The sequence below is a fragment of the Xiphophorus couchianus genome, chromosome 2 (assembly GCF_001444195.1).
Source record: "Xiphophorus couchianus chromosome 2, X_couchianus-1.0, whole genome shotgun sequence".
Taxonomy (NCBI): Eukaryota; Metazoa; Chordata; class Actinopteri; order Cyprinodontiformes; family Poeciliidae; genus Xiphophorus; species Xiphophorus couchianus.
This window is the reverse complement of record NC_040229.1, coordinates 16,668,034-16,681,432: the sequence shown is the minus strand read 5'-3', so window position 1 is coordinate 16,681,432 and position 13,399 is coordinate 16,668,034. Positions and strand designations below refer to the sequence as shown.

General features: G+C 38.8%; 1 protein-coding gene across 5 annotated transcripts in view; it reads left to right on the top strand.

The window, feature by feature from the left end:
* Positions 1-13,399, top strand: part of shank3a (SH3 and multiple ankyrin repeat domains 3a) — a 153,501-nt gene that overhangs the window by 114,355 nt on the left and 25,747 nt on the right. For all 5 annotated transcript variants that reach the window (XR_003598389.1, XM_028039669.1, XM_028039662.1 and 2 more), the window contains exon 14: positions 9,296-9,371. Coding sequence is in view for 4 of the 5 variants with exons in the window: in XM_028039669.1 (XP_027895470.1) it covers positions 9,296-9,371 (76 nt within the window). In the remaining variant the exon portion in view is untranslated. The remainder of the gene's footprint in view (positions 1-9,295; positions 9,372-13,399) is intronic.

The window sequence follows — 13,399 nt, the reverse complement described above, 5'->3', positions numbered from 1 at the left end:
AGAAGTCAGTCAAGTGTGTTGAGCTATCTCTCTTGGTGGAGGACAGATCCATATGAAACCATAATAGATGGCAATACTATTTGAAGAATGAATCAATGCTGAAATCAGTCTGATGGTGGACAAGAGACATATCACATTTGACAAGGACTTAACTGGGGGACAGTTGGTTTCATGTGCTCATGCTCATGCAGGCACACAATGATAAACAACTAAACAGGAAGGTAACTGCAGCTCTCAGAGTCTGGTCTATATTACCTGTACCTGTAGTTTTTTCAGGTAAAGTGTTAACATTTTTGGTCACTTCATCTATAGACATTCATAATACCAAAACATGACAGACACTACTCTTCACTCGTATGCTGTGTGATGAAAAGAACATTAGGTGGTACAAATGAAAGTGCGCTGTACATCACTTTGATTTGAGAAAGACATGGGAAAAGAAATCCCATGTTGTCAGTGATTATTACCTTTTAAATTTAGGTTTCATCTCTGGAAGCTTTGTTTCAAACTCCCTCATTGATCAACCTGGGCGTTAATTCCTATTGAGTGTAGAAACAACAGAGTCAGTCTATAGAAATGCCATTCTGAATCCTCCTCGAACATAGTTTAAAAAATAAGCAGTGTTAACACAAGTAAAGTTTATATACTGTAATTGTCATCATTTGTATATTCTGAGTTGTCTATTTAGTTCATGTCACTCCTTAAATGTTCAGATACAGCAGGATTGTCAACTGTGCCTTATTCTCACAACTGGATCACAACTGCATTGACCACAAAGATGCCCTCTTACAGTGCAGCCACATTATGTTTAATAAGGCATAGGATTATTTAAAAATTCATTATTCAATTTAATTATTGAATTTAAAAAATCAATAATTCATTCATTATTGTAATATTGTAAAAAATCAATCAATTTTAGACATGGAGGTGAGCAAAACCTAGATACTGCTACTAAATTTACAGTTGGACGATTAGGCAGTTAAGAGAAAGTAAATCATTTGGAGGAAATGAATCATTGCATTTCTGGGATTTTGAAAGCCTTTAAGGATTCTGTTTGAGATAAATTTGTTCTTCACATTCTGCTCCTTTCTTGTTACAAAATTAGTTTTTGGTGTGCATCTGTAGTTTGACCTTGGCCTCACGTGTGTTGTAATAAGTTGTCACAGGGTTTGAGGATCGTGTAAAGTAGTTCCCTCTGTTGTCTGATTGTAACTGAATTATTCAAGGCTTTTTCCTCTTTGACAGAGCTGAGGTATTTATAGGCGTTGGTCTCTGCCTCTCATACTTACATGGCAACAACGAGCTCTCTGAAGGCTCTTCCACAAACGAACCAATTCTGAGGGAGAGGAGGAGAGGAAAGGCAGCAGAAAAAGCAGAGATATGAAATATATGCTGGAGTTTTTGGCTTGCGGCTATAAAAGAATTGGACATTGCGGTCTAAGACATTGACACAGTTTCAGTGCTATTTGTCTTGGAAGTCATATTTCAATTTTAAAAGAACTAAAAATGACAACCTTTAACAGAAAATGGTGTTAAGGAATATTTATTAGCTGTCTACACAAAATGGACCTCCCAGGAGTGGTTTTAATTGTTTAAAGATGAAGATGAACTGCAAGACAGTCCCTGTGACTGATTCATGCAGGAAGATGGGAAAGTCATGGGTATAAGAGATAAACCCCTTGTCAAAGTCTTAGAGGAAACTGGGTGACTACAGATGAAAAATGATCCAGTCACAGTCGCAGATCTGCCCCTGGTGTGTAGTAGGATTGTTGGAGCAGTAACACTTGTGGAAGCAGACCCAAGCAACTTCAAGGGTCATGAAAGGTACTGGGGTGATTACCACTTTATTCTGCAATTTCTTTAAAAGCACACTAATCGGACACCTCAGTTGTAGGCACGGATAATGCAATTTTAAGATGCTGTCGTAATTTGCTTCACAAACCTACTCTTTGAAGGTTCAGCTTAATTCCAGAAGAGCTATCTTCAAATGAAATGATCAAATGCTAACCCTGGTCATTTGTGTTTAACCTGGTAGATGATGTGGAAATGGAGGGGGAACAAGCTTGGAGGTGATGTCGCCTTTTATCCACCTCCACACCACAGCAGCTCCCTGAAAATAACCGGCATACTGTGGGACAGCATAAAAAACAAACAGTAAAACAGAGTTCGCCTTCCCCCTTTCGCCTACCCCCAACCCCTCAATGCTTCTATGGCTCAGTGGAAGTTCTACCAATTTTTCTGTGTTATTTTAAACACTATTTTAGTTGTGTTTTCTGCACTCTGTATGTTGTATCCACCAGGTTTTGGAGGACAACACACAGACAGCATGAACAAAGAGTCAGCTGGAACACACGACAGGGGAAGTTGGGATGTGTGAGTGTGTGGAAGCATGAAATCAAAAAGTCAATAAGGCTCTCTAGATAAATGTGTGTTTGTGCAAATGCACATGCATGTTGGTGTGTAACTTTATCTGGGTAAACCACCAGGGGTTAATTTTCATTCAGCAGGTTTCACTGTGTGTCCGGTTTGGTTTGTGTTCTCATCTATCTGTGTGTGTGTGTGAGAAAGAGAAAGAGAGAGAGATTTTGCGTCCTTCAGACAAGGACAGTAGGAGAGTTAACATCTGTCCTGAATGGAGAACTGTGGGCTCTAAAAGAAGCGTGAGCACCAGACAGATAGCTTGTTAACATGCTGACTGAAAGCATGATATTGTATTGTAGCAAATGTGGTTTAATGTGATGCAAAGACTTTAATCTCTGTTATGAACCCATTGTTTCTCTGGTCTATCTTTTTTTTTCACAAGGCATTGTCTTTTGGAGTATATGTAGGAAGAAGAAGACATTGGTAAAATGTGGTCCTCCTCTTTGTCTTACTAGGGAACTCCTGCTTCATTTTTATTTACTTAAGAGACTTCTCAGACCTCAAGTTATCTGGTCACAAAGGATTTTCACTGATCAAGTACAATTTAGACTTTAACATTTCTCGAAGAGCTTCATGAGTTATTTTTTACATGACAATACATCTAAACAATGAATGATTCTTAGATCTAAAGGTTAAAGTTTTTTGACATTTAAAACAGATTTTAGATTCTCATCAGAGGCCTGCACATAGACTGGTTTTGGCATGGATTGTTCGTCTCTTTGTGTATATTCATCTAGCTTTTATTATCACCTGTTTAAAAAAAAATAGAAATCTCAATGAATTAGCACTGTGTTGACAGAAAGCTTGGTCAGAAATCTACTGCCCAATATAGTGAATCTGGTCAGAAATTACAATTTAGGATGATTAACTGACATTGTTCCCTTAATGGAAACAAACTGAGCTCAATATCTGATGATACTGAAGAAACATCTTGTTGTAAGTGCACTAAAATACATAAAAATACAAATACTTGGAATTTTTCCATCCATTAACCTAAATAAAATATTCCAGTCTAAGCCTTAGCTAGCTACACATACATATTCTGATTCATGTCTAAATAGGGTCTATGTATAGCATGAAGAGCAGTGTGGTTTTCGTCCTGGTCGTGGAACACTGGACCAGCTCTACACCCTCAGCAGGGTCCTGGAGGGTGCATGGGAGTTCGCCCAACCAGTCTACATGTGTTTTGTGGACTTGGAGAAGGCGTTCGACCGTGTCCCTCGGGGAGCCCTGTGGGGGGTTCTCCGGGAGTATGGGGTACCGGGCCCTTTGATACGGGCTGTCAGGTCCCTGTATGACCGGTGTCAGAGTCTGGTCCGCATTGCCGGCAGTAAGTCGGGCTCGTTTCCGGTGAGAGTTGGACTCCGCCAGGGCTGCCCTTTGTCACCGATTCTGTTCATCACTTTCATGGACAGAATTTCTAGGCGCAGCCAAGGTGTTGAGGGGATCCGATTTGGTGGCCTCAGGATCTCATCTCTGCTTTTCGCAGACGATGTGGTCCTTTTGGCTTCATCAGATCGTGATCTGCAGCTCTCGCTGGATCGGTTCGCAGCCGAGTGTGAAGCGGCCGGGATGGGGATCAGTGCCTCCAAATCCGAGGCCATGGTCTTGAGCCGGAAAAGGGTAGAGTGCCTTCTCCGGGTCAGGGGGGGTGTCCTGCCCCAAGTGGAGGAGTTTAAGTATCTCGGGATCTTGTTCACGAATGGGGGAAGAAGGGAGCGGGAGATCGACAGGCGGATTGGCGCAGCGTCTGCTGTCAAGCGGGCGCTGTACCGGTCCGTCGTGGTGAAGAGAGAGCTGAGCCAAAAAGCGAAGCTCTCGATTTACCGGTCGATCTACGTTCCCACCCTCATCTATGGTCATGAGCTTTGGGTCATGACCGAAAGAACGAGATCGCGGATACAAGCGGCCGAAATGGGTTTTCTCCGTAGGGTGGCTGGGCTCTCCCTTAGAGATAGGGTGAGAAGCTCAGTCATCCGGGAGGGACTCAGAGTAGAGCCGCTGCTCCTTCACATCGAGAGGAGCCAGTTGAGGTGGCTTGGGCATCTGGTCAGGATGCCTCCTGGACGCCTCCCTGGTGAGGTGTTCCGGGCACGTCCCACCGGGAGGAGGCCCTGGGGAAGACCCAGGACACGCTGGAGGGACTATGTCTCTCGGCTGGCCTGGGAACGCCTCGGGATTCCCCCGGAGGAGCTGGAAGAAGTGGCTGGGGAGAGGGAAGTCTGGGCCTCCCTTCTGAAGCTGCTACCCCCGCGACCCGACCTCGGATAAGCGGAAGAAGATGGATGGATGGATGGATGGATGGATGGATGGATGGTATAGCATGAAAATCAAGGTTATCGGTTATGTATTAGCAGCATGATTTCTTTTGCAAGTGAATTCAGGCATCAACATGAATGGTGTTGCCTTTCAAACTTCAGTTTTAGACACTGCCATTGTAGATGTTGCTGCAGGGGAAACCTGCCTGAATTTATGAAGAGGAAATGTGATCTTCAACAACGTTTGGTATTTTTCATTCATACAGGTGGAAAGAAAGGGCAATATTTCCTTACTGAATGGTCTTTCCTTTACCAGATTGTTTTAAAAGCAAACCACAAATCCACCATACCAAACACAACAGGCAACTCACTTTGGATTACCAGATACTGTATACTGTATTCTGTATGATTGTATATATAGTCATACAGAATTTAATTTACTTCCTATTAATCTTAAATCCAGTCAGTGATTTGGGAAAAACTTTTTTGCTTTGCTCAATTTTACCCTTAATTTCTTGGTTCACATTGTTTAATGAAAATACTGTTCTCTCTGGACTTTTTTAAAGTGTAATTTGAGGTCAATTATGAGCGTGCACTTTCAGGCAGTTGTACCTCATATATTTATCCAAAAATATAGTAACTTAGTAACCTTTGATACTAAGTTAAGGGGATGAGGATCAACTGGATGATTTTATACCTTACTGGTTTAAAGTGTTCAGATATATTTTACTCAATGCCACAGAGGAAAGAAATTAGCAAGATAATGAGACAAGCCATTAAACATTTAATGGCATAATTTTTAGTCAGCCATTTATGTGAATTAATTAAGAACGATTTCTCATTAACAAGGCCCTGGCCAAGAGTAAGTATGACAAGAACTCACAAAAGAAAAAAATATTCATGAACTTTTCATGTCAGATGTCAAACACGGTGGTGGAGGGCTGATGATATGGGCTTGTTTTTGCAAGCTCAGAGCCTGGGCCTCACTCTGTATTGATTAAGTTGTCCATGATCTTGTCTGCAAATATTCCCAGAGTCAAATTTAAGTCTGAAAGTTAAACGTTTAGCAACATATATATTCCTTTATTTAATCAGGTAAACCCCGTTGAGATCTAGATCTCATTTTCAAGCGGGACCTGAGGGGTCATAGGGGTCATTCAACTTTTCAACAATCAAAATGATGATCGCTGAAGCAAGGAATGAATGAATGACTAAAAGTAAAGGTAGTAAAAAGCACAGTCACTGCTGACAAGACTGCTGTATAAGACTTTGAATCTCCCTATATGACATTCCTTCATGATTTCTGTGACCGTACTTGTTTTTTTAACTCTTGAGTCTAGATGATCATATAGGTGAGGAAGATCAGTGCATGTCTATATATTAGCATCAATATTGTTTCTTTAATTACAGTGAACACTTTTTGTGATGTCCTTTTGTTTCCATTTTGTGGGTGTGGGTGTGATGGATGACAGTGCTGTTGAGGTTATCGCTGCTATCACAGCCCTGCTTTTCGATGCTCCTGGGCTGTACAGAATACATGACAGTTCTGATGAATGAGCCACATTTCACACTTTTAGACTGCATCTGATCTCACAGTTTCCACATACACGCATGTATTATCCACACAGAAATGCATTCAGTACACAAACAACACTGTCACAGGCAGCACACACGCACAGTCATTTGGCTGATTTCCTTTTTCTACCCTCCCCCTTTAAGGCAAAGCCTTTTATGCGATTATATGCACAGCTGAATGATCAGCTGTCTTGATTTATAACATGTGAGACAGTTTGGAGTGATTAATCTCTCATCTGTAACTTTCGCAACTAATTACACCTCCTCCTTCATTATACCTTCCCCCTGGCTCTGCTGGTAAAATGTTTTCAGACACAAAGTAAACTGTTAGTTTATAGAAAACATTTATCAGTTCTTCCTTACCGCTTTTTTATTTATCTCCACTATCTCAAGAAATGCTTAGCTTTTTGTTAATGAAGAGATGTGATTAAAACAATTAGGAAACTCATCAGAGGCTTTGCAATTAATTAATTGCTATTCATCCTATTTAATCAAACAACAGTATTTGACACAAGCAAAGTCTTTAGTTAAATTATACACTTTAATTATGGATTGAATTAGTATACCAATTTATAGCAACCATATTATGGTGTTGCACAATTATTTCTATCTTGATTTAGTATTTATGTTGTAGTTTAACCAAATATGCAGACTCAAGGGAAGTTACATTAGAAATCAGGGCACGTAAACTATGGACCTTACCAGAGTGGCCGCTTTTCATTGGCTGATGCCCATTCTACGTGGTCACGTGTGTGGCCGTCTCACAAATACACACTTCCCGTTAGCTAAGTACAATATAATGGCAGAACTGATACAACTTCTACACCTTGAAGCCTGTCTGCTACACAGTCTTGCGTTAGCTAAACAGATCAATATGCAATGTGTAGCCTACTGTATCTGACATACACTAAAGATTTTATTTTAGCAGAAAAGGCTTTGGACTAAACTGTTACTCGTGTTAGCCACGTTAGCACCAAGTACAGCTAGTCAGTCAACCATCGCTGTGTTCAGGGAAGCGCTGATTAATAATCGAGAAATAAATATCAAGCCTGGAAACTTGATATCGTAACGGACTGAATGTTATGTTTTTAACGTAATCTTTGCTCGTCTTGCGGGGAGCAGGCGGTTGCCACGGTAACAGGTGTGCTTAAACTACACAGAGAGAGAGAGAGTAAAAGGGTAGGAGTGGTTTTGAGTTGATCACCTGTTCGGGTTATTTTACGTAATTATGTGAAATTAAAGTAATTATATCCCAACTTCAGAAGATTTGCCTTTACCTTTACAGAGCTCTTTGGTTCCTCCTGTCAGTCTGTAGCTTCTCATATTGACGTCATCAAACCAAATTTCAGATCTACCATAACTGACTGACACCTGCTGGCCTCAGGTTTGCAACCAGCTTGTGACTGAGAAACCAGTAACCTCCTCCCAGATGATGAGCTGAACTTGTTAGTTCCTCTGTCCATTGTAGTAGCTGGTATATTGTGAAAATCCGGTAGAAATGATGCGCTAATCGAGTCATGTTTACATAGAAACAACGCGCCGCTAGGCTTTGCTTGTGAGACTTGCGGTCACGTGGGTCGGTTGTGGGCGGAACTTGGTAAGGTCCATTAGCTCTATTCATCATTAGACAATCATGCAGCTATTTCTATTCTATTCTAAAAATTCAATATTTCTATATTTAGTTGAAAATCCTTCCAGTCACTCTTATGTTGGCTTCTAAAAACATGACCCTTTCAGCTGCTCTCAGGGGAAGACCTGGAAGGCTTCTCTGAAAGGTGAGACCCATCATAAGAAAGCGATTCCTAACTGTGGGTTTTAGTCTGAACTTTTAAACATTAATGTTCTTACATTTGAAATTATTTCTCTTTTTTTTCTTTAGATTTGAAGATTTGACACAGTTACTTCCTAAGTGTTATATTTCTTCTAACACATAACCTGTTTGATTTCTTTCTCAGCTGTATCAAGAATATTTTATTGGCTTAGTTATGTGTATCAGACGTGGAAATCTTTTTTCACTGGCCTCTCGTGTTTTGCTGCCTTACATGAGGTATAGTAAAGGAAACAAATCCAAAGCCAGGCATGTGACTGGGTCTTTATTGCAGATTTACAGCAACACGCTGTGACTTTCACATACCTGCCAGGACGACCCTGCTCTCACAGCCTCTCTCATTTAAACAGCTTCTGTGTGGGCTCTAAGGGTTGTGTGCTGTTTAGTCAGCATATTACTGTTCAGGGTAGATGCAGCCTGTATTATCAGGATGAGAAGAGGGCATTGATCTCTATCAGCATGCATGGAGGGCAAATCCACATACAGACTGAAACTACACACATATACAGTACACAAATTGAGCTCTGTTTCTTGCCTATTAAAAAAATCTTTGTTAAATATGCAATTATGTTGCAGTTCAAAAGCAAAAAATAAATAAATAAATAAATAAATAAATAAAAATACCATTGAAGAATTATATCCTGTTATGGCATGAATGATGAAGAATGCTAATGATAATTACTTCTCTGTCGTAGCTTAATTTCTCTCTCTGTGTGTTTGTTGAAATAGATTATGGCTTACGTATTATCTACATGCTAAACCAAAAATGGAATATTTGGGGAATTTTTTTTATCTTTATATACATTTTTTTTAAATATTGCAACATTTATTGCTATATGAGGGCTGAAAAAAAGCTTACAACAAGGAATATGTTTACTGACTTTGCTTTTATCATCTCAGCTTCTATAAAATCTGAAAATTTAACCTTAGTTAATAAAAACAAAGACAGCTTAGATTTCAATTGTTGAATTTGACTTCTTTATTAAATATTCAGATCGAATACCAAAATTTGATAGCCTAATTACAAAATTATCGTCAAAGATGACATTCAGACTGAAATACACATTGTCGCATTTATAGAAAAAACCTTTATGAATTTTGCTTTAAATTTCTTAAGATCTTATTGTCACTGCAACATGAGCAAATGTATACAACACTTTTTAACTCTAAATTGTGTAAATAGATTCACAAGGCAATTCTTTGTTCTTCACAGAGACCCGGGAGGACCGCAATAAGAGACTGTTCAGACACTACACTGTGGGGTCTTATGACAACTTCACCTCATACAGGTACTGCCTTTGTTTCTGTGTCTGTGTGTGTGTGTGGCCATGCATGCTATGCTGCAGCAACTTTAATGGTCATGTCACAAGGAACTTTTCTCCCTGTTGGGTTAATAAAGTCCATGCAAAAAGGTGATGAAGTGCAGTGAGGTTGCTGCCATCTAAAGTAATGTAGGTGTCACTGCACTCTCTTCTGACTATTAAAAGCAAAGCAAATTATGTGACCTAGCTCGGTTTCTGTCTGTACAGATGCTTGGTACAGACAGATGCCTTGTATTTTTCTGTGTGAATATATAGCTGCTATGCTATTACTAGGTTTTTTTTAGATTAAATTTGTTCTACAGGTTTTTTTTTTTATGTTTTCATGTCTCATGTAAAGATGACATTTGTTGTCTACAAAATGTAAACATTTGCTTTCTATTAAATTATTGGAGAGAAGAGTAGCAAAATAGGCGTTTTTGCCTATTGATTAAGTTATCAATAGGGTTGTTCTCTATGAACATTATTTCCACCAACTCTACCAGCCTTTAAAAATGTCAGCATTTTATACTTTACTTCAAAGCTACTTTACTTCAGATTAAATTACAAGTTTCAAGAGAACCATATCTGTTAAGTTAAACGACACTTTTAAAGTCAATATATGATGACAAACTGTATGTGAGATATTGTTGCAAGTAGATTCATAAATGTTTGAAGATGAAAATTGTATTTATTCTTAGGAGGCGTATATTAATATATTCAGCTCATGAGACAAGTCAATATATAACATTGGTTTAATGAGATGGATACAAGATAAGATTTCACAAATATTTTAAATATTAGTAAAAAAGTTTATTCCTTATTACTTAAATGGAATAAAAGTTTTATTCCATTTAAATGTGTGGTAAAAAATTATCTCTTTGCTATAAGATTGTGTGGCTAGTGTACTAAAAATGTACTTCTGAATTTACTTTTTTACAAGGCAGCACACAATTTTGAAGGGAAAGCTTAAATCATTTTCAAAAGTTTTTTGGAAGAAAAATCTGAAAAGTGTGGCATGCATTAGTAGTCATCCACCTTAAGTCAAATGTATTTAATTTAGAGTTTCTTTTCAAAAACTTTGGAGAGAAAAATAATCATTGGTGTCAACAAGGATCCCAGGATGTGTCAAAGAAGACAACAGTGAGAACTTTTTACAGAGGATAACTTCAAGGTCACCGTCCAAAATATATTACATTGCTGAGACAACAGCACAGCAATGTCTGACTGAACAACAATGAATATGTGTTTTGAACGTCTTCATGATGCAGACGTTCTGGTCTACATCATGGTCTGATGGTCTTTTATTATTGAGCTATATTAAGCTTTCTTTATCTTCTCATCAATTGTGGTCAGCATCCCCACATCATGATGCTGCCGTCACAATGCTTTGAAATTTTGGACAGTCCGTTTCAAAGTGATGTGCTTAGTATGTTAGAATCAAGAAGTAAAATTTTGGTCTTATCTGATCAGGACCTTTTTTTCACATATTGGCTGTGTTCCTTACCTGGAATGTGGCTAACTTTAAACCAAATTTCATATAAAAATATATTTTTTTCTTGCCATTTTTGCATAAAAGCCATATTTGTTCAGCTACTGGTTGAACAAATATGGTTCTGTCCAGAGATTCTCCAACCTAAACTGTGAAACTCATGCAGCTCCTCCAGAGTATCGGCCTCTTCTCTCATTAATTCTGTCGTTGATCAACCTGTCAGTTTGGATTGAAGGCCATTGTGTTTTGGTTGCTTTGAAGTTAGTTGGTACTCTATTCATGTTTTAATGATAGATTGAACGGTTCTCTGAGAGATTTTTAATGTTTAGGGCATGTTATTATAATCAAACCTCGCTTTAAACGTATCTACTGCTGTGTTTCTGACCTTTCTGTTGTGTTGTGTCCCATGGTGTGAATTTTATATAATAGATATAGAATAAAAATATATTTTATGAAAATGGTCACATGTTAAACAATTTCATTACCTACTATATGAGGCCTTATGTTTGACATTGCCTTACCGGAAGTTGTACTTGTAGTTAGTCATATCTAATTTGCTTACATTTATTTTTGAAAAACATGACTCTTTAAATCTGGCTGTTAAATGTGAGTTTCAGTTGCAGAAGTTAATTATAAGCAAAAAAAAAACAATCCTATATTGCTTTTATGCAGAATTTTGGAGTCTTAGTTCAAGTGAGAATACATATGATGTGAAGCTTTAAACAGGCAAAGCTGCTTAGTCTTGCCTCTCCAGCACAGCATTGTGTGCATAATAATTAGCATAAAATGGATAGAAAGCATTTTATGAAATCAGACTCAACCACCTCCAGCAGAAAGGTTGGTTACCCATCTCCTGGCTCCAGCAGCGGGAGCTCTGTGAGTCTGAGAGGAGTTTATTCAGTTGAGCTAATGAAACTGCAGCTCCCTGTCCAATTGGAAAGTCACTGCTCCATATCTGCCTCAGCTGTCAAGGATACTGTAGAAATGTTACAAAGACTTGGAAGAACATTTGTGTGTTAGTTGAATTATGTTTAACACACAAACAAAATGTATTACTCCTGTTTGTGCACACTAGACTTAAGTAAATTAAGTGCTTCTTCAAATTTTACTGTTGAACATTAGAAATTATCTAAGTGCACACTCACTGGCCACTTTATTAGACACATGTTTAAACAGAGTACCGAAGTGATTTTGGTCCATAGTAACATTTGTCGACTGCGCACTTGTGCTGCGATATTTTGGAGTACATAAAAATCTTTGTCATGTTCCTCAAACCGGATTGAGATGATTTGAGCAGCGCTGCTGGAAGAGGGCAAGGTCTCACAGTGAAGTCATAAAGTGATGGGCGTGGACAGGAACAACTACTGCTGCTACTACTCAAGTAGATTATAGTGTTTAAATGACAAACAACTGGTACTAAGGACCCAAAGAGTGTCAACAAAATACAGAGCATAACATTACACCACCTGTAATATAATTTCTTTGTAAATGTAGTCTGTCTTTTTTATCCCAGGAGGAATAGCTGATGCAGCATGCTGCTAATTCTAATAGGGATCTCAATAAACATAAACGTAAACCAGCCTGAATTGTACATACTTTTCAGGAGTGATCTATGCTTTCATGTTGTTTGCACGAAATTCTGACCCTACTGTCTGAATGCTGCCGCTGAAATTGAGACACAAACCAGGAAGTAATTTTTTCCATGTGTTATTGTCGAAACCTGTTGAGTCAGTGTAAAATATAGCCTTAGTTCCATATTCCCTGCAGACAGGAGCAGCACCCAGAGTAGTCTACTGCTGCTGTAGCCCATTTGCGTCAAGGGTCAATGTGTTATATTTTTAGAGAGCATTTTCCTCATACTGGATCTTTCATCTTTTCAGACCATTCCCTGTAACACAGAGAGAAGGTTGTGAATGAAAAACAGCAGATCAGCCATTTCTGATCAGCCTATCTAGCACCAAGAATCAAGTAACGTTCAGGTCACTTAAATCGGTTTTATTTCCGCATTCTGATTTACGGTTTGAATTTCAGCAAGTTGTTTTCACCATATTTAGATGGCTGAAGGCTCTGAGTTGGTTGACTGATTTGCTACTTGAGTTTGAAGCAATGGAGGAGGTGTACCTAATTAAGTGGCACATAACTATAGTTGAATATCCATATCTGCATTTTTTTATTATGAAAATAACCCTGCTTGCTGTCAAGCACTATTGTACTTAGCAAACGTTTGGCTCAGAATTTAACAAGTACATACGTGAGAGATTTACTCTCTGAGGTGTGAGGGGACCAACAGTTTAAGACCGCCTAATACCTGACATCCCTTAACACTCAGAAAAATCAGGTAGTGATAAACTGCTTTGCTTACTTTTCTGTCCTGTTTCTTCTGTGATCAGTCAGAGCACAATACTGCATCTGAGCTTAATCTGACAGTTTCTCGTACAAAATCCCTAAACACTCCTCAGCGTAAGTCTCCAGTGGGGGATCATCTGGAGGTCTTAGAGTTTATCCGAGAGATACTTCAGTCATGGGG